Source organism: Pan troglodytes, chromosome 12, assembly GCF_028858775.2.
Source record: "Pan troglodytes isolate AG18354 chromosome 12, NHGRI_mPanTro3-v2.0_pri, whole genome shotgun sequence".
NCBI lineage: Eukaryota > Metazoa > Chordata > Mammalia > Primates > Hominidae > Pan > Pan troglodytes.
Window position 1 is genome coordinate 48,445,008 of NC_072410.2, and position 21,980 is coordinate 48,466,987.

At 44.2% G+C, this 21,980-nt stretch overlaps 1 protein-coding gene and 1 pseudogene across 11 annotated transcripts in view; both read left to right on the plus strand.

Moving 5' to 3' along the window:
• Positions 1-21,980, plus strand: part of SLC4A5 (solute carrier family 4 member 5) — a 145,006-nt gene that overhangs the window by 49,298 nt on the left and 73,728 nt on the right. For 10 of the 11 annotated variants that reach the window (XR_010149095.1, XR_010149094.1, XR_010149096.1 and 7 more), the window contains one exon: positions 7,545-7,736. Coding sequence is in view for 6 of the 11 variants with exons in the window: in XM_054678546.2 (XP_054534521.1) it covers positions 7,545-7,736 (192 nt within the window). In the remaining 5 variants the exon portion in view is untranslated. Of the gene's footprint in view, positions 1-7,544; positions 7,737-21,487; positions 21,667-21,980 lie in introns of those variants that run through there. The other variant, XM_009442669.5, reaches the window with a different exon arrangement.
• LOC134807813 (keratin, type I cytoskeletal 18-like) lies at positions 4,131-5,602 on the plus strand (annotated as a pseudogene).

Sequence of the window (21,980 nt, forward strand, 5' to 3'; positions counted from 1 at the left end):
ACACACATATATATAGATATAGATATATAGGTATAGATATAGATACAGATGGATTAGAAGTAAAGGGAGGGAGGAAGAGATACCATGATAACACTAATCAAAAGAAAGCAAGAATAGGTATCTTAATTTCAGACAAAGAAGAATTAAGAGCAAAGAACATCTCTTTAACAGGGATAAGGGAGGGCATTGCATCATGATAAAAGGGTCATTTCTTCAGGAAAACATAATAGTCCTTAACATGTATGTACCTAACAGCAGAGCATCAAAATACATGAAGCAAAAAAATGACAAAACTGAAGACGAACAGACAAATCAGTGATTATAGTTGTAGACTTCAACACCCATCTACCAGTAATTGACAGATCCGGCAGGCAGAAAATCAGTAACGATATAATTGAAAGGAACAGCATATAAATCACCTGGATTTAATTGACATTTATAGAATACTTCGTCCAACAATAGCAGAATGCACATTCTTCTCAAGCTCATGTAGAATATCCACCAAGACAGACCACATTCTGGGACATAAAACACACCTGAACAAATTTAAAGGAACAGAAGTCATGCAGAGTATGCTGTAACACCACATTGGAATTAAACTAAAAATCAATAACAGAAAGATTAGTGGAAAATCCCAACATATTTAGAGATTAAACAATACACTTCTAAATAATATATGAGTAGTCAAAGAAGAAGTCTTAAGAAAATTTTAAAAATATTTTGGACTAAATGAAAATGAAAATTCAACTTATCAAAATTTGTGGGATGCAGCAAAAGCAGTGCTTAGAGGAAAATGAATAACATTAAATACATATATTAGAAAAGAAGAAAGATCTAAAAGCAACAACCTAAGCTCCTATATTAGGAAACAAGAGAAGGAATTGCAAAATAATCCTAAAGCAAGAAGAAAAAGGGATAATACCAAATAGAGCAGAAATCAGTGAAATTAGAAATAGGAAACAATAGAGAAAATCAATGAAACTGAAGCTATCTCTTAAAAAGATTAATAAAATTGATGAATCTCTAGCCAGGCTAACCAAGGAAAAAAGGGAGAAGACATACATTAATGTCACAAATGAAAGGTGATCATTATTGATTCCATGGACATTAAAAGGATAATAAAGGAATATTATGAGCAACTCTATGCCTACAAATTTGATAACTTAGGTGAAATGGACTAATTTATTGAAAGACACAAACTACTAAAACTCACACAGGAGAAATAAATAATTTGAACAGGCCTGTTACTATTAAAGAAGTAATAGATAATAATAATAATTAACAACTTACCAAAAAAAAAAAAAAAAGAGCAACAGGCCTTCATGATTTCACTAGTGAATTCTACCAAACATTTAAGGAAGAAAGGATATCAATTGTCTACAATCTCTTCCAGAAAATAGAAGCAGAAGGAATACTTTCTAACTAATCCCATGAAGTCAGCATTATCCCAATACAAAATCAGATAAAGGCATGACAAGAAGAAAAACTACAGACCAATGTCCCTTATGAATATATATGCAAAAATCCTCAACAAAATGCTAGCAGATCAAATTCAACAATGTGTAAAAATAATTATACACCATGACCCAAAAGGATTTATCCCAGGTATTTAAGGCTGGTTTCGTATTCAAAAGTCAATTAAGATAATTCATCATATCAATAGGCCAAAGAAGAAAAATCACACAGTAATGTCAATAGATGCAGAAAAAGCATTTGACAAAACCCAACACCTATTCATAATAAAAACTTGCAGTAAACTAGGAATAGAGGGAAATTTCCTCAACTTGATTTTTTAAAAATCTACAAAAAACCTATAGCTAACATCATACTTAATGATGAGAAACTGAAAACTTTCCTGCTGAGATCAGGAACAAAGCAAAGAGATCCCCTTTCACCAGCCCTTTTCAATATCATACTGGAAATTCTAGCTAATGCAATAAGATAAGAAAAGGAAATAAATGTATATAGTTTGGGAAAGAAGAAATAAAACATCTTTGTTCACAGATGATATAACTGTCTATGCAGAAAATCCCAAAGAATTTACCAAGCAACTCCCATAACTAATAAGTGACTGTAACAAGGTCTCAGGATGTAAAGTCTTAGGATACAAAAGACAGTTGCTTTTCTATATACCAGCCATTGTAATTTGAAATTTAAGACATGATACACTAGCACCAAAAATTTTAGACATAAATCTAACAAAATGTATACAGGATCTACATGAGAAAAACTATAAAAGTAATGAAAGAAATCAAAGATCTAAGTAAATGAAAAAATATTTCGGCCGGGCACAGTGGCTCATGCCTGTAATCCCAGCACTTTGGGAGGCCGAGGCGGGCAGATCACGAGGTCAGGAGATCAAGACCATCCTGGCTAACACGGTGAAACCCCGTCTCTACTAAAAAAATAAAAAAAATTAGCCGGGCATGGTGGTGGGCACCTGTAGTCCCAGCTACTCAGGAGTCTGAGGCAGGAGAATGGCGTGAACCCAGGAGGCAGAGCTTGCAGTGAGCTGAGATGGCGCCACTGCACTTCAGCCTGGGTGACAGAGTGAGACTCCGTCTCAAAAAAAAAAAAAAAAAATTTCATGTTCATGCGTAGGAAAATTCAATATTGTCAGTTCTCCCCAACTTGATCTATAGATGGAATATAATCCCAATAAAAATCTTAGCAAGTTATTTTTTTGGATGCTGTCATATTGATTCTAAAGTGTATATGGTAAGGCAAAAGACCCAGAATAGACAACATAACACTGAAAAAGTACAAAGTTGAAGAACTGACACTACTCAACTTCAAGACTTACTGTAAAGCTACTACAATCAAGTGTGATATTGTCAAAAGAACAGACAAATTGATCAGTGGAACAGAATAAATAGCCCAGAAATGGACCCACACAAATATAATCAGCTGATCTTTGACAAAGACGCAAAGGCAATTTAATGGAAGAATAATAATATTTTCAGCAAATGGTGATGGAATAACTGGACATTCATATGTTTAAAAAAAAAAGAATCCAGGCCAGGTGTAATGGCTCATGCCTGTAATCCCAGCACTTTGGGAGGCCAAGGCGGGAGGATTGTTTGAGCCTAGGAGTTCAAGACCAGCCTGGGCAACATAGAGATTTTGAGACTACTAAAAATTAAAAAAAAAAAAAAGCTGGGTGTGGCGATGCATGCCTGTGATCTCAGCTATTCTGGAGGCTGAGGTGGGAGGATTGCTTGAGCACAGGAGGTCAAAGCTTCAGTGAGCCATGATCATACCACTGCACTCCAGTCTGGATGACAGAGTAAGACTCTGTCTCAAAAAAAAAAAAAAATTCAGACATAGTCCTTACACCTTTCAAAAAATCATCTCAGAGTGGATCTTAAACCTAAATGTATAATGCAAAACTACAAAACTTCTAGAAGATAACATATGAGAAAATCTAGGTGACCTTAGGTCTGGTGATGAGTTTTTAGATACAACCCTAAAAGCACAATTGATGAAAAAAAAAATGATAAGCTGGACTCTGTTAAAATTGAAAACTTCTGCTCTGTGAAAGACATTTAAGAGAATGAAAAGAAAACCCACAGACCAGGAGAAAATATTTGCAAAAGGCATGTATCTGATAAAAGACTTGCATCTGAAAATACCAAAAGAACTTTTAAAACTCAATAAGGAAACAACCCAGTTTAATAATGGACAAAAGATATGAGCAAACACCTCATCAAAGAAGATATACAGATGGCAAATAAGCATATAAAAAGATTCTAAATGTCATATGTCAGTCAGGAATTTAAAATTAAAACAATAAGATCCACTAACACCTATTAGAATGGCTATTTTTAAAAAAACTGCCAATACCAAATGCTGATGAGGATGCAAAGCAATAGGAAATGCTCTTCCATTGCTGGTGGGAGTGCAAACGATATAACCACTTTGGAAGATGGTATGGCAGTTTCTTACAAAGCTGATCATAGTCTTGTCGTCCGAACCAGCGATCATGTTCCTAGGTATGTACCCAATTGAGTTGAAAATTATGTTCACATAGAAGCCTACATATGAATGTTTAGAGCTGCACTATTCATTATCACCAAAACTGGAGGCCACCAAGATGTCCTTCAATAGGAGAATGGATGAACAAACTACAGTACATCCATCGGTGGAATATTGTTCAGAGATAGAAAGAAATGAGGTCATCAGCAAAGCCTGAGTCCTTTCCTCTCACTCTCCTCCCCGGACAGCATGAGCTTCACCACTCGTTCCACCTTCTCCTCCAACTACTGGTCCCTGGGCTCTGTCCAGCCACCCAGCTATGGCGCCTGGCTGGTCAGCAGTGTGGCCAGTGTCTGTGCAGGCGCGGGGGGCTCTGGTTCCTGGATCTCTGTGTCCTGCTCCACCAGCTTCCAGGGTGGCATGGGGCCTGGGGGCCTGGCCACGGGGATGGCTAGGGGTCTGGCCAGAATGGGAGGCATCCAGAATGAGAAAGAGATCATGCAAAGCCTGAACGACCTCCTGGCCTCCTACCTGGACAGTGAGGAGCCTGGAGACTGATAACAGGAAGCTGGAGAGCAAAATCCGGGAGCACCTGGAGAAGAAGGGACCCCAGGTCAGAGACTGGAGCCATTACTTCAAGACCATTGAGGACATGAGCGCTCAGATCTTCGCAAATACTGTGGACGATGCCCACGTTGTGCAGATCGACAATGCCCGTCTTGCTGCCAATGACTTTAGAGTCAACTATGAGACAGAGCTGGCCATGCGCTAGTCTGTAGAGAGCGACATCCGTGGGCTCCACAAGGTCATTGATGACACCAGTGTCACTCGGCTGTAGCTGGAGACAGAGATCGAGGCTCTCAAGGAGGAGCTGCTCTTCATGAAGAAGAACCACGAAGAGGAAGTAAAAGGCCTACAAGCCCAGATTACCAGCTCTGGGTTGACCATGGAGGTAGATGTCCCCAAATCTTAGGACGTTGACAAGATCATGGCAGACATCTGGGCCCAATATGACTAGCTGTCTCAGAAGAGCCGAGAGGAGCCAGACAAGTACTGGTCTCAGCAGATGGAGGAGAGCACCACAGTGGTCACCATGCAGTCTGCCAAGGTTGGAGCTGCTGAGATGATGCTCATGAAACTGAGATGTACAGTCCAGTCCTTGAAGATTGACCTGGGCTCCATGAGAAATCTGAAGGTCAGCTTGGAAAACAGCCTGAGGGAGGTGGAGGCCCACTACACCCTGCAGATGGAGCAGCTCAATGGGATCCTGCTGCACCTGGAGTCAGAGCTGGCACAGACCCAGGCAGAGGGACAGTGCCAGGCCCAGGAGTACAAGGCCCTGCTGAACATCAAGCTCAAGCTGGAGGCTGAGATCACCACCTACCACTGCCTGCTGGAAGATGGCAAGGACTTCAATCTTGGTGATGCCCTGGACAGCAGCAACTCCATGCAAATCATCCAAAAGACCACTACCCACTGGATAGTGGATGGCAAAGTGGTGTCTGAGAATAATGACACCAAAGTTCTGAGACATTAAGCCAGCAGAAGCAGGGTACCCTTTGGGGAGCAGGAGGCCAATAAAAAGTTCAGAGGTTAAAAAAAAAAAGAAATGAACTATCAAACCTTGAAAACACATGGAGGAAGCTTAAATGTATATTGCTAATTGAAAGAGCCAATATGAAAAGGCTTCATAATATATGATTCCTGTAAGAGTGAAAGAAAGGAAAGAAACACGAAAAGTGGCTCAGCAGTCAAAGACGGTTTTATTTTGGAGAATAAACCTGAGAGGGGCTTCTGGCCGATTTGGGTCAGAAGCGCTCTCTCTTACAGACTAAGACTATTTATTTTAGGGTAAGAGAACTTACCACAAGCTTGGAATGTTTCTATGTGGGGAAGAAGTTTATGGTGGTGTTGGAATGTCTCTGGTCAGAGAGGCAGTTATCCTGGGGCTAACATTTGTCTGGCCAGAGGGGAGGTTATTTCAGGGCTGGCATGTCTCTGGTCAGGGAGGGGTTTTGAATGTTTCTAGTTGGAGATGTTATTTGTGGCTTATGGTCATGCTCACCTTAGCCATTAGGCTGATGCCCTTTGGATTTAGGTGGTTTTTGATCAAGGTGAACTTTAGAATGGCAGTGCTTGTCCAACAAGATGGCAGTGCTCCTGCTCTGTCAATTCCAACTCTGTGATATTTTGGAAAAGGCAAAATTGTAGAGATGGTAAGTAAAAAGGGGGTTGGAGCCAGGCACGGTGGCTCACGCCTATAATACCGGCACTTTGGGAGGCCAAGGCGAGTGGATCACAAGGTCAGGAGTTCGAGACCAGCCTGGCTAACATGGCGAAACCCTGTTTCTACTAAAGATACAAAAAATTAGCCAGGCATGGTGGTGCGTGCCTGTAATCCCAGCTACTTGGGAGGTGAGGCAGGAGAATCGCTTGAACCTGGGAAGGGGAGGTTGTAGTGAGCCAAGATTGTGCCATTGCATTCCAGCCTGGGCGACAGGGCAAGACTCCGTCTCAAAAAAAAAAAAAAAAAAAGGAAAGAAAAGGGAGTTGGAGGGAGGAAGGGGTGGGATGAAGAGGTGAAATACAGGATATTTAGAGTAGTGAAGCTATTCTATATGATATATAATTGTAGATGTATGTCCTTATGCATTTGTCAAAACCCATAGAAGTATCTATACAATAGAAGAGTAAACTTTAATGTAAACTATATAGTTAATAATAATGTATCAGTATTGGCTCATTAATTATAACAAATGCACCACACTAATGTAAGATGTTAATAGGGAAAACTGTAGGGGTAGAGGTAGGGTTAGGGTCGAGGTAGGTATATTGAACTCTGTGTACTGTCTGTTCAATAATTCTGTAAATCTTAAACTGTTCTAAAAATCTATTAATTATTTTAAAAATTGTTGACTTAAGACAACACTGATGTTAAACTGATAGCAATGTCCTATCTGAGAGGTGAGGGAATTCCAGCTACCTCTGTGTGCTTTGCCCATTACCCTGGGTTTCAATAGTAATCAGGCTTATTAGTGGGATTCTGAATTAGGGCTCTTGGTAACTTTAGTTCTTAGAAATTTTAGTTTACAAAGCCAGCTTTGTGAAACCCTCAATAACTCACTTTTCTGATAGTCTGTGTAGTCCTTGATTGTTAGTAAAAGTGGCTCTCAGTAGAAATGCATATGACTTTCCCATAACAATCAAAGAGGGCACTTGGCATTTTGAACTACATCTGTGACCCACTGAGGGACTTTCCCCTTAACCACGTGTCATAAGCCATATCCAGTAATCACTGTTCCGGACAAGCAAGAACGGGGGAATGGGAGTTCTGCTCATTCTAACAGAATTCTAATTATAGCACTGAGGGTATTCCCTCCAGCAACTGTTGATTTGGTTGATTAATGGAACTCGGTCAAACGCAAGCCTCAGGGCAATGACCCCATCCTGGCACTCCATGTCTTCCATTTTGCTTCTGCAGCCCAATCTCTTTGTAACTGATGAATATTATGGAAAAATGCCAATTTTCAGTAACCCTGCCTCCCCTGTCTTTTGTGCCGTGTCCACAGAATGCCCTCCTATCCACATTGGGCTTCCAGTACCCAGTTACCCTCAAAGAAAAACTGACCAGAAGGGACATCTTTCAGGCCTGCAAAAAGTCCACTGGGGCCTGCGGCCAGACCAGCCGCAGCAGGAACTGACTGGCCCAGGGAGTGGGGCAAGCAGCCAGGACAGCAGCATGGATCTTATCAGCAGGACTCGTGAGTTCCTTGAGGGGTACATTCTGGGGAGCCATCCTGCTGGTGTGTCCAGATGGGACCCAGCAGGGCAGGGGGGATTTTCTGGAGAATATGGGTAACGCTCCACATGGCTCAGCCTAACCTCTCTGGCCCCCTCTGCTCTGCTTCCATTGTTGGCCATCCTTCCTGCTCATTGACACTTTTGGTCAGACTGACGCCCTCTGTCTTTCTCTGGGGACTTTGAGACCTCCACTCTGATCCATTCTATGTTGATTTCATGGTTTAATTCTCAGAATTATTTCCCTCATTTCCAAATTCCAAGGACCATACGGTCATTGCCCTAAGAACCAATAATGGACATGCTTGTTTTGTATGAGGCATTGTGCTCAGTAAATTGAAGTTCTTGTTACATTAGCTCCACCCTCTCTCCTCACTGGAGCTGAAAGGCCTGGTACAGAATTGTGTAGTCACCCTGCACTGTAGCTTGCAAGACACCTAGGAAGCTTTCTTCCAGGACAACAAAGCCCCCAGGCCTTCCTCTGCTCCTTCAGAAAATAGTTCTGGGCTAATTAAAATCAGTCTTTTGCTCTTTCCTATGGAAAGAAAATGATCAATCTTAAGAGGAGTAAAAAGGACTGGAATCCTTAGAGCACAAATGTGACATTTTACTGCGACTTTACTGATGTTTCTGGGGATGTGATTTCACTCTCAGCATATCCCAAACCTGCCTAATAAACTATTAATTTGGTTTCTACTATATATAGCTCACTGTCTTGAGCGTGGAAAAGTTGGTTTATTATACCATCTATAACTTCCAAGGAGTGTCAGAGGCAGTGACTGCATCTTAGTATCCTGGCAGGAGACCTGATGCACCTGCTCTCACAGGCCATGGGAGCTACCCCCAACCCCGCAGAGCCCTCTACAACCCCCATCATTGGTATTAGGTTGACCAGGGCCTGTGGCTTTTACAGAGTAAATGTGCCTTTGTAGGAGATGGGGTAATGGTAAATCCTTTGGAGGAGTCCAGTGTAAGAGATGGGCTATAGTTAAAATACAACACACACACACACACCACATGCACAGGCATACACAGACACACACCACACACACAAAAAAACACTTGCACACGCACGCGCGCGCGCGCGCACACACACACACACACACACACACACACACACAGTCCTGCTCAGGAGTGGGAACATCAGAGACCAAGAGGAAAGCAAGCCTGCTGGGAAGACCTCTTGCCCCTGTGTGGGTTCTGGATGCCTCACACATACTGACATGGTCTCTGAGATGTTCCCCTGTCACCTCACCACCTCTCCTACATTCAGGATTGAGGTCGTCCTTGGAAGGTGGAGTCTGCTGGGTCCTTCCTGAGCCAGAGAAGAAGAAAGCAGTTTAGATTTGGTGCCCTCTGCTCAAAGAGTTTAGAAGAGGTGACATAGAACATCACAGAAGTAGTTATAGATGGTGGATTTGACATTGCTTTGGTGGTGTCTTGTTCAGTTAAGTGGACACTGATTTTAAATGCAAACCAAAGGAAAAAGAATGTAGAACCCTTTGGCATATATATATTTTTGAGACGCAGTCTCATTCTGTTGCCCAGGCTGGAGTTAAGTGGCGCGATCTCGGCTCGCTACAACCTCTGCCTCCCAGGTTCAAGTGATTCTCGTGCCTCAGCCTCGCGAGTAGCTGGGATTACGGGCACATACCACCACGCCCAGCTAATTTTTGTATTTTTAGTAGAGACAGGGTTTCAACATGTTGGGCAGGCTGGTCTCGAACTCCTGACATCAAGTGATCTACCTGCTTCAGCCTCCCAAAGTGCTGGGATTACAGGCATGAGCCACCACGTCCAGCCCTTTTGGCATATTTGTACCAAATATATTGGTGCATTTCCTTCACCGTCTGCTCTTCCTATACTATGTGTGTGTGTTACTGGCTTGTTCCTGACAGGGCTGTGGAGTAGGAAAGGGAGAATGGGAGAGCCTAGGAGGACAGGGAATTTTAGGCCATGTCTCATAAGCTGGAGTAAAGTAAAGACCCCTTTTAAAGGGAAAATAAAGTCTTGTGGACCCATGAAAATGCATTTGTGTATTTGTAGGGCCCCAGGAAGCCACATATTCCAATTTGAGAAATAATCTAACTAATTAGGGTTTTATTCCATAAAAATATCTTCCAATTATGAATTATAACCCAAGTTTTGCTATTCCATCTAATAAAAGGAATATTTTTAAGATTATCAAAATGGAAGCAAAATTTAAAAGTTCAAGTAAAACCTTTCTACCCCTGAGAATACATTCCAGACCCCAGTTCCAGACACTCCGGTTTAAGGAAGCCACAAAGCCTGGTAACAAAGTCACCAACCACAGTGATTTTTCTGCAGCCCATGGGCATTGAGTTGGTTTCTGCTGTTCTTCATGGAGTGGAAGTCTCAACCCTCAGTCTTTCACTTCTAAGCAAAATGGGCATTGTATGTGTGATACAGATAGAAACCTTGCTCTTGCCACATCTCAGGGATAGTGCCAATGCCCTGTGGAAGTGAAAATAAAACAGCACCAGAATCATTTTACCTGCCTCATCTGGATAATTGTCTGAATCTCCCACTTCTCTTTGCTGTAGGACACCTGACCACATATGTTTTTCCTCTCTGAGTGTCCTGTCTGTTCTGTAAATCCATCCAGACACCTAGGCAGGGGGCCCAGCTGGTCTGGCTGCATAGCCCAGCAGGAACTCCCACTTCAGAGGACAGGGGCATCCTGCAGAGTATGAGGGGCCTGGACCAGGCAGGGTGGCTAGATGTGTCTGGGCCTGAGGGTCAGGCACACTATGCAGATGCAGGATTGAGCAGAGACCCCTTCAGTTCCTGCCTTACAGAATAATGGCAAAGATCCAATAAGACCGTATATGTGAAGGGGCTTGGTACCTGTGACAGCCCCCTGAGAATGATAGTTCAATATCATTTTTAACTAAATGTATAATATTAATAATCATAACTATAAAGTTGAAACAAAGGCCAGGTAGCTGACTTTTATTCCTTCCACAGAGACCCACGAGGGTGCCTTTAATATATGCTGCAAGGTTCCTAACCTCCAGGACAGTTTTGAAATACACAATCCAGCTGCCTGACGTGTTAGATGTGAATGGGGCTTGGGTGTCTGTACTTTTCTATTAAGTTCCAGTGTACCTGGTTAAAAGATACACTATCCTAAAGAAATTTGATGCTTCCTTGAACCACATTTAACTTACAGAACCCTGTGAAGTCCCTGCTTTAACTCTAGTTGAGGCCCAAGTAACTGCTGGTCCTCATTCCCACAGCAGGTCAGGGGCAGGAAAGAGGCCAGCCCAGGCATCCTTGTCCTTCTTGTACTGGCTCCATGTGCTACATGGAAAGCAGCCCCTTGCTGCAAAGTTGCCCTCTGGATCATGTCAGAGCCCCTTGGAGGAAATATCTTGCACCTGGAGATGACAGACCCACAAACAGATAAGCATAAATTGGTGGGAGGTGCGTTGATGGAGGTCTGCACAGGAAACTATAGGAGGAGAAACAGGGGCACATAGGCCTAGGTGGTGAGTGGTGGCAGAGGGGGCAGCACAGGCTTCCTGGAGCAGGTGACACCTGTCATGAGTCTTAAATGATAGGTAAAAATTAGCTAGAAAAGGCAGCTGGGAGAATTAAGGAAAAGGAAATTCATACATTTCTCTTTTCTAGCTTTATTGAAGTATAATTGACAAAATTATATATGTTTAAGGTATAAAACATGATTTGATATACATACACATTGTGAGATGATTACCACAATCAAATTGGTTAACACCTTCATCACCACTCATAGTTACCTTTGTGCGTGTGTATGGTAAGAACACTTAAGATCTCTCTAAGCAAATTTCAAGTATGCAATACAGTATTATTAACTATAGTCACCATGCGGTACATTAGATCCCTGGAATATTTTTATCTTTGACCAACATCTCCCCATCTTCCACATCCAACCCCTGGTAAACACCGTTCTGCCCTCTGTTTCTATGAGTTCAGCTTTTTCAGATTCCACATATAAATGAGAACATGCAATAGTTCTGGCTTATTTCACTTAGCATCATGCCCTCCAGGTTCTTCCATGTTGAAACAAATGGCAGAATTTCCTTCTTTTTTTATGGCTGAATAATATTCCATTGTATATATTTATATATGCCACATTTTCTTTATCCCTTCATCTGTCAGTGGACATGCAGGTTGTTTCTGTTTTGGCTATTGTGAATAATGCTGCAGTGAACATGGGCACATGGGTATCTTTTCAAGATACTGATTTGGCTTCCTTTGGGTGTATACCCAGAGATGGGGTTGTTGGATCATATACTAGTTCTACTTTTTATGTTTTGAGGAACTTCCATATTATTTTCCATAATGGCTGTACCAATTTACATTCCCACCAACAGTGCACAAGTGTTCCCTTTTCTCCACATTCTTTCCCATACTAGTTATTTTTTGCTTTTTGTAGCCATTCTAACAGGTATGAGGTGACATCTCACTATGGTTTTGGTTTTAATTTGCATTTCCCTGATAATTAGTGACGGTGAGCACTTTTTCATGTACCTGTTGGCCATTTCTATGTTGTATTAGTCCATTCTCACGCTGCTAACAAAGACATAACTGAGACTGGGTAATTTATAAAGAAAAAGAGGCTTAATGGACTCACAGTTCCACATGGCTGGAGAGGGCTCACAATCATGGCAGAAGGTGAAGGAGGAGCAAAGGCATGTTTTACATAGCAGCACGCAAGAGAGAATGTGCAGGGGAACTGCTCTTTATAAAACCATCAGGTCACATGAAATTTATTTATTTATTGAGATGGAGTTTCGCTCTTATTGCCCAGGATGGAGTGCAATGGCACAATCTCAGCTCACCGCAACCTCTGCCTCCCGGGTTCAGGCAATTCTCCTGCCTCAGCCTCCCAAGTATCTGGGATTACATGCATGCGCCACCACGCCCAGCTAATTTTTGTGTTTTTAGTAGACATGGGGTTTCTCCATGTTGGTCAGGCTGGTCTTGAACTCCCAGCCTCAGGTGATCTGCCTTCCTCGGCCTCCCAAAGTGCTGGGATTACAGGCATGAGCCACTGCGCCTGACGAGATTTATTCACTATCATGAGAACATGGGAAAAACCCGCCCTCATGATTAAATTACCTCCCACCAGGTCCCTCCCATGACACATGGGGATTATAGGAGCTACAATTCAAGATGAGAGTTGGGTGGTGACACAGCCAAACCATATTATACGTCTTCTTTAGAAAAACATCTATTCAGATCCTTGGCATTTTTTTAAGGGTCTCACTGTGTTGCCCAGGCTGGACTTGAACTCCTGGGATCAAGCTGTCCTCTTGCCTCAGCTTCCTGAGGCACTGGGACAACAGGCACATGCCACTGTATCTGGCTTCCTTTGCCCATTTAAAAATAGGATTTTTTTCTTTTTGCTATTGAGTTGTATGAGTTCCTTATATATTTTGGGTATTAAGCCCTTATCAGATATATGGCTTGCAAATCTTTTCTCCCGTTCTATGGGTTGCCTTTTCATTTTGTTGATTGTTTCCTTTGCCATGCAGAAGCCTTTTCATATGATATTGTTGCACTAGTTTATTTTTGCTTTTGTTACCTGTGCTTTTGGTGCCATATCCAAAAGAAATCACTGCCAAGACCAATGTTAAACAACTTTTCTCCTGTTTTCCTTTAGCACTTTTATGTTTTGAGGTCTTACATTTAAGCCTTTAATCCATTTCAAGTTAATTTTTTGTCAGTGGTATAAGATGGGGTCCAATTTTATTCTTCTGCACGTGGATATCCATTCTTCTCAACACCATTTACTGGAGAGACTAATCTTTTCACTTTGTGTATTCTTACCACCCTTGTCAGATACTAGTTGACCATGTATGTGTGCATGTTTCTGTGCTTTCTATTATATTCCCTTGGTCCACGTGCCTGTCTTAATGCCAGTACCATACTGTTTAGATTACTATAGCTTTGTAATATAGCTTGAAATCTGGAATTACATCTTCTCAATTAATCCTCACACCAACAGTAAAAGGGAGATATTATTATCCCCATCTTCAGATTGTGAAACTAAGATTCAAAGAGATGTAGCATAATGCTGATGTTAATCAGTGAATGTGGGAAATAAAAACAGATCTATTGACTCCAAAGACTGTGCTTGCTCTTTCACTACATTGCTTTCCTTTATAAGATGTCATTGGTCAGTCACCATATTGGACCCAGGCTGATAATGATGTCCTTTCAAGTAGCCAAATTGCCTCATGTTGAAGGGAATAGATAGGTAGGAAATAATAGGCCATAGCAGTTGGTTTATTTATTTTCTCTCTCCCTCCTTACCACACCTTCCCCCAATGTGAATATATTAATAATTTAGGAAGTCAATACTTAGTAGCTAATCAATTTTGACTGAAGCAGAACTCATATGATGAATAGAATCATCAAGCTGTGGTGAAAGTCAGTAGGAGCCAGGGTTTCTACCCTGGGGGGAAAAAATGTGTTTTCTGGCTGTGAAAACCTCTTGAGAGGCCATTAGGAGAAAGAGGATTAGAAGCAGCTTTAGAAATGTGGTTGCACTTCCACTTTTCTAGGCTGCTAATAAGAACTGGAGCCAATTTAAGAGAAACAAGGTCAGTCAAGCCCAACCGGGGTGTGTAGACCCTGGAGTCTCAGTATTCTCATCTGGAGAGTGAAAGATTGTTGCAGGGTGGCCAATTGTTTCAGTCTGCCCAGGACTGAGATTTGTCCCAGGATGAGGGAGGAAGGACTTTCAGTGCTAAAACCAGATCGGTCCTAGGCAAACTGCATGGTTGTTCATGCCAGATTGCTATGAGTTGTTAAATGAGAGATAAATAGATATTAGATACCTCACATGGTGCATGGTGCATGGTAGGCACTTAACGTATAGTTAACTTTATACACTGGTTCACTTTATACACTTGGTTCACTTTATACACATTAACCCAATTTAAGAGCACCACGCCCAAATCTTTTTCCTCTACAAGTGGGCATTTGTTTGATTTGGCTGCCCTCGTTGGTACTGAGAAGCTTATGAGATCCTTCTGATGGAAGGAGTGTGAAAAATATTCAAGCCTTCATCTATTTGCCAGGTATTGAGCAGCGCTGGGATCACCAAAAGATCAAAATTACCCTAAGATGAGAAGTAAAGGAGAGAAAGACTTTCTATTAAGACACTGGAACCTCACAAGGTTCCAAAGCCTTAGGACCAAAGACATGTTTCATGTTGTCTTTCTTTTCTGATAAGGAAGGAGCAAGGGTTAGGATAGAAAATAAGTTTATCTCTAAAACATCTCCTGCACTAAGGAGTCCCTGAGGCAGGCCACGTTTCAAACATAGGAGCAAAGACAACTGGCTTTCTTTTTTTTTTTTTTTTTTTTTTTGAGACAGAGTCTTGCTCCGTCACCCAAGCTGGAGGGCAGTGGCACGATCTCGGCTCACTACAACCTCCGCTCCAGGTTCAAGCAATTTTCCTGCCTCAGCCTCCCGAGTAGCTGGGATTACAGGCATGTGCCACCACACCTAGCTATTTTTTTTTTTTTTTTTTTTGTATTTTTAGTAGAGACGGGTTTCACCATGTTGGCCAGGCTGGTTTCAAACTCCTGACCTCAAGTGACTCAAGTGATCCACCTGCCTCGGCCTCCCAAAGTGCTAGGATTACAGACGTGAGCCACAGTGCCTGGCCGACAATTGGCTTTCTTTTAGGGTTTGAAACTTTAAAATAGGGGTGGCTTCCTCACCTTTGTCTACTTAATTTGGATCTTGAAGGAAGTGCTGAAGAGGGGAGAAGTTAGAAAAGAGAAAAGGAGGAAGAAAAAGGAGAAAGGATAAAGATCATTCTAGACCTTTTATGCTCCCCCCAACCCTGGGGCTGGGGAAGGAAGGCAAATTAAAATTACCTCAAGGAAGTCTGTTTCTATACCACTCTCTTCTTGCCCTTTAACACCTTAAAACCAAGATCTCCCCGAATTTTCAACATATACTTCATTCCCTCCCTAGCCAAGAGGGCTGTTCTCCTAAAAAACAAAAACAAAACTCAAGCAAAAAACCCTACCAGGAGAGAATCTTGAGTTAGTGACCTTAAGACCTTAAGGGGAAATGGGTTGAGAGCCTGAATTTGCAAGTGAACCAATGAAAATCCTAATATAAAGTTTTTATAACCTTATTCCATGTGGTTAACTAAAATAGACTCCAGCCTCCTTGCCACATTCTAGAATAGGCCCACACCTTTGCTTAAATGTCTGTGAATTTCCAAAGGCTTCTAGTCTCAGTGTTGCCCTGGCTCCAAGTCCCTGCTTGGTGGACTCAGTCTCACTGTGCTTCACCTTTGGCATCTGTTCTCTGCTTTCACCTCCAGGAAAGCCCAGGTATGGAGTTCTGCCCTGCTGTGGTTTCCTCAAAATTGGTCGTTTAAGGCATATAGGTGAGCAGCAGGCTTTGTTGAAGGTTCAGAACCATGGAGGGGGTTTACTTTGCAGAGATACTCAATTTTTTCTTTTTCTTTTTTGTTTTGTTTTTTGTTTTTTGTTTTTGAGAAGGAGTCTCCCTCTATTACCCAGGCTGGAGTGCAGTGGTATGATCTCTGCTCACTGCAACCTCTGCCTCCCAGATTCAAGCAATTCTCTTGCCTCTGCCTCCTGAGTAGCTGGAACTACAGGCACCCGCCACCACACCCGGCTAATTTTTGTATTTTTATCAGAGGCGGGGTTTCACCATGTTGGCCAGGCTGGTCTTGAACTCCTGACCTCAAATGATCCACCCACTTCGGCCTCCCAAAGTCCTGGAATTATAGGCATGAGCCACTGCATCTGGCCAAGATACTCAATTTTTAAAATGAGATATTAGATATCCCTGTTCTTAAAAATCCTCTGGCCACTGAAGATTTCCCCTTGGCCACCTTCCTCTGTAGTTTCACCTGCCTACCATATTTTTGGCAACTCCCACCCCCCATCACTGCCCTCCTGAGTCTCCTCATATCTCCTTGCTTCTCGGTTTCTGAGCCCCCTCTCCTCAGCGCCCCCTCTCCAACACACACACACTCACTCCACTCACTTTACCTGTCATATGATTTACCTCGGTCTCTCTCACCTTAGCTCAGAGCCCATTTTCACCCAACTGGACTCATAATGTGTTGAACTAAACACAAAGACCATCTCTCAGTCTAGCGCTTATGCAGCATAAAAGAACTGAAAGAGGGCCAGGCATGGTGGCTCACACCTGTAATCCCAGCACTTCGGGAGGCTGAGGCAGGCGGATCACTTGAGGCCAGGAGTTTGAGACCAGTCTGGCCAACATGGCGAACCCAGTTTCTACTAAAAATATAAAAATTAGCCAGGCGTGGTGGCAGACACCTGTAATCCCAGGTACTCAGGAGGCTGAGGCACAAGAATCGCTTGAACACTGGAGGCAGAGGTTGTAGTTAGCTGAGATTGCGTCAGTGCACTGGGCGACAGAGCGAGACTGTGTCTCAAAAAAAAAAAAATCCAAAAAACTGAGAGGCCTTTAAATATTCTTCTCTCCTTTCTCCCTCCCCACTGGCCTCTGTCAGATGAAAGAAGCGGGATCAAGTTTCAACTTCCTACTGATATCATTAGGTTCCATACCCCTCTTGGCTTGGAAGGAAAAAGCAGAGCAACTGTTCAGTTTGGTTTTAAATGACAGCTTCTTCATTATACTGCATTTATATCTACCAAAACAGAACAATAAGGACAACATGCAAATTGAAGACTCTTGGTGACATTTTTAAATCTTAAATCATGAGTAATAATTGCCTTTTACCCTTTTGGTTTTCCAGAAACGTCTGATTCTCCTTCCCTTGTGCGCCAATGAGATGGATATCGTTGTTCTCTTTTTGCTGTTGGGTCTTATAATGCTCGGGGCCTTTCTGATTTCACACTGAGGTTGTTGCCCTTCCCAGGCCTGGTAGGTCCAGAGTGGCGTAGGGGACTCTGATGGGAAAGACGGAGGGATCTCTTATCTGAATTTCTCAGCTAGCCTTGACTGAGTCTCCCCTGACCCCCAAAATACTTAGGCCTTCTCCAGCCTTGGCTCCATCCACAAGCACTTTTCGGGGGCTGGCCATGCACATGCCAGGCTCTGCCAGCCCCTCTGACCCAGCTGAGCTTCCTCCCTTATCCAAGGTCACGGAGTGTTTCCTTTGCGTCTCTTTCTTTCTTTAGGCCTGCCCTGACTTTTTTTACTCCCCGCTCTTTTACTTTTCACATGACTAGGCTTAATCTAACTATTCTTATGACAGTGACTCAACATTCTTTTATAACCTTTACACTTACGGTTTTCAAGAAGGTACTCAGAAAAAAATCTCCACACTCTAGAATTTCATACAAAGGGGACTAATGATTAAGAAGGTAATTTTATCACAATGCCAGAAACCTATTTGAACTGGCTTGGGGAAGCAGAGAGAGAAGGGGTGTGGGGAGAGATTGTTTATATTACAAGAACAAAGGAGTTTCTCACTGTCCCAAAGCAAAACGAAGAGCCGGGCTCAAGTGGGTGAGCGCAGTGCCTTCTCAGCCCCCTCTCTGGGTGTACACAGCCCTTTCCCACAGCTTTGCCTCTAGGCTGCTTCCTCTCTTTGCAGCCCAGCCCTTTCTGCCTCTTCCATTTACCAGCTCTGTCTCCCAGAAACCATCAGGAAAGGCCCAGCTAACTCAGAGACCCAATTCAAAATTCACAGGCTTGGGACAGGTGTCCAATGAACCATTCCTGCTCCAATTCATTGTGGCCAGGAGCACAGGTTACATGTCACACAAACACGGCTGCCCAGGGTCATCCTTATGGGAGGGGGGGACATGGTCTGGGCAGACATTCCAAAGCCACCCACCCCAGGAAGGATTCCCGTGAACACAGCAAGTCAGCAGATTCTCTCCTCTTCCTCTCTCAGAGGGTACACTTGGAGTTTGTATACAGCCTTCTAGAAAAAGAATGTTATTGCCCATGAAACTAGGACTCAGGGCCTCCAAGACCTACTTGACACAGTTGGCAAGAATGGTTTTTGGCTCCTTTGGGTTCCCTCTCCCACTCCCCAATAGTCAGTGGCCTGGAGTCACCCGAATCCCCCCATCCCTGCCCCCTCTGCTTCACCCTCAGCTCCATTTCCTTGTTCTTGGCTCCTCTCTTGCTGAGGCAAGCCTCAGCAAATATACTCCCGAGTGTCAGGCAGTCAAATCCATTCACCCAGCAAATATGCATTGAGTACACATGCTGTGTGAACCCATGTCAGGGGCCAGCAGTGCGATGTGAACAAGATAGGCCCTGACCTCACAAAGCTGACCGTGTAGCCACCCATCAGGGAGCCGATGAGAGAGAGAATGTCTGAAAGGACTTGCCCAGAGCTGAGGACCCCAGGATCGTGTCCTGATGTTGACTTCCAGATGGCAATAATGGCTCCCAGATATTTACTAAGAGTTGAAGTCCACACTGCTTGCTAGTTTGCAGGCCACTAGATCATTTTGTGCTAAGTCAGTCCCCACCCAGTAAAAGCATGATTCTTTGTGTGGCTTTAATATGCCTCCTGAAGCGGTCCCCACGGAGGTTATGTTTCTTCCAGCAACTGCTGTTAGAATCCATTCCTATAGTTGGGCTGGCACTTTGTGACTCTTGCTGTTAGCTATAGAACAGAGGGGCTATTACCTGTGGCATTTCTCATTATGTGGATTAACTTCTGACGTGCTGCACACATGTGGGATCCGCAGGGCATTAGAGAAACCCTGACCCAGTGGCCCAGCATGTGGTGAGCTAAACCTTCTGTGGGCAGAAGGGAGGGGCAGAGACAGCGTAGGGGCCTGGGATGGAGGGCCAGAGTTAGCATGGGAGGAGCATGGAGTCTAGAAGCTGAGAAGGATTGGGCCCTTGGAATGTTTAGAGGGAACAGGCTGGTGACTGGTAGTAACAGAGGAAGCGTCTCACCTGCTGGCATCAACAATAATAGCAATATCACCTATTGAGTGACTGTGCCAGCCAGTCACATTACATGTATTATCTCATTGAATCCCTGCCACAGTCCAGTGAGGGGGGCGTGATTATTACCACTTCATAGATGAGGAAACTAAGGCTCAGTGGGAGCTTGATGTCTTACCAGGATCCTACTGCTAGTAATAGCAGAGTCTGGAGTTGAGCCCAGGTCTGGGCTCTTAAAACACCACATGAATAAAGAGGGTCTTTTTGGGATCCTTGGCCATCTTTTTTTGGGTATTGAGGCCACCCACAGGGCCTGACTTGGTGTGGCCTGCTGTGGCCACTCAGAAGGAGCTGGGTCAACCTCAGCCACAGTGCAGTGGAAGCTGCAGAGCCTGGGACCCTCAGGCAGGGCCTGGTGTCCTCTGCTTCTGTTTTCTCAGCTTTAAAACGGGCATACTTGTGGCCAGGTGTGATGGCTCACACCTGTAATCCCAACACTATGGGAGGCTGAGGCGGAAGGATTGTCTGAGCACAGGAGTTCGAAACCAGCCTTGCAAAACATAGCGAGACCCTGTCTCTAAAAATAAAATAATAAAATGGGCGTACTTGATCCTCGAGCCTCAGGTATGAAAATGTCACCAGTGGAGCCAGCCTCAATGGGGCAGTGTAGGGGGAGAATGTCAGATGTCTGTTCTCCCCCAGGCTCTGCTAACCTGTGTTGGGGCCTAGGGGGCCTGTGGGGTAAACTGGGTCTTGGTTTTCTCATCCGTGAAATGAAGGGTTTGGACTTGACCATCACTAAGCTCCCTCCCAGCTCTAAGACTTAGTGAATTCAGGGTTTGTAACTCCCTGGAGCAGCCACCACTCAGTGACCTCCAATCAACCTTGGCACATTCTAAGTACTCAGTAAGCACTTGTTAAACCAAACCCAGGAGATTAGGAGTTTCTCAGAAGAGCAAAATAATTCCCCAGTGGAGTTTACCTCACACTCTGAAGTGACCAGCTTCCACTGTCCGTGGGCTCTCAGAAAACCCCTGCCAAGTGGGGACACTTGGCACTTTGCCTGAGAGGTGGAGGAACAGGAAGTGTATCAGGAGTTTGGGTTTAAAGATGCGGAGGAAAGAAACCAGCTACATAGCACATTATCGAAGCACTGCTTGGTCAGTGTGAGACCCCACAGCAAACACTCCCCTCCAGCAACCCCACTCCACCTTTGGGGCTGTGTGGTGGAGAGGAAGGGCCCTGCTAGGTTCCTCTCCAGCCAGCTCACCTGCCACCAAGGCTCCTAAGGAGGCCCCGGGGAATCTCACAGCACATCCTACCCCTGCCTTTATAAAGGGGCCTGCAGAGAGGAGCCTGGGCTCTCCTACAGACCACAGGCACATAGGAAGCACTCATGGGGAAGGGGGTAAAGGGGCAGTTTTGCCAGTCCTCTCACAGGTCCTCAGCTGCCACCACCCCTGCTGCTGTGGAGACCCGGCTTCCTGCTTGAGGTTCTGCTGCAGCCACTGAGCATTTCTCTCTCTAGTGCACCTGAGATTTCTCTCTCACCCTCTCACTTCTCTCTCTCTCTTGCTCACTTCTCTCTCTCTCTCTCACTTCTCTCTCTCTCTCTCTCTCTCTCTCTCTCAGATCTTTAATTAACTCAGTGTAGCTTTTCTCTCTCAAGCACTTTTGCATAATCTTTCTCACACTTAAACTTAGCACACCTGTGTTCTCTCTACATATAGCCTCTCTCTCCACCTCCCCAGTCCTTCACACATTCCTTTTCTCTCTCTCTTTTTCTCCCCCCAAGCCCCCCTTCTTCTCTCCCCACACCTCCCCTGGTGCTTAACTGGAAACAAAAGTGAGTTTGTTGTGTGAAGAAGAGGACCTGTGGAAGTAGCAGCCAGGGAGGCAGCAGCGGAAGCAGGCTGGGGCCAGAGGCAGCATCGACAGCCAGGGACCCCAGCGCTCAGCTGTTCCAGGGAGCAGGTAATGCCCCAGGCAGAACTGGTTTGCATCCTGCTCTCTGCCTGTCTCCTCTCTCCAGGACCTGTCCGTTTATTTGCCTTCTTGTCTGGCCTTGAAGGGGAAAGGGGATTCCAGACTTATGGAATGGCAGGCACAGGGGCCCAAGGAGTAGCATGCCCTCCTCTTCAGGGATGTGGTCTGCTGTGGCTGGGGTCGGGGTGGCTGGGTGAGGGACATGCTAGAACCTAGAAAGGCAGGTTAGGGCTAGATTATGAGGGATGGTTTGAGCCATGTCACTGACCCCTAGGCTTTAGGCAATAGAGAGACATTGAAAG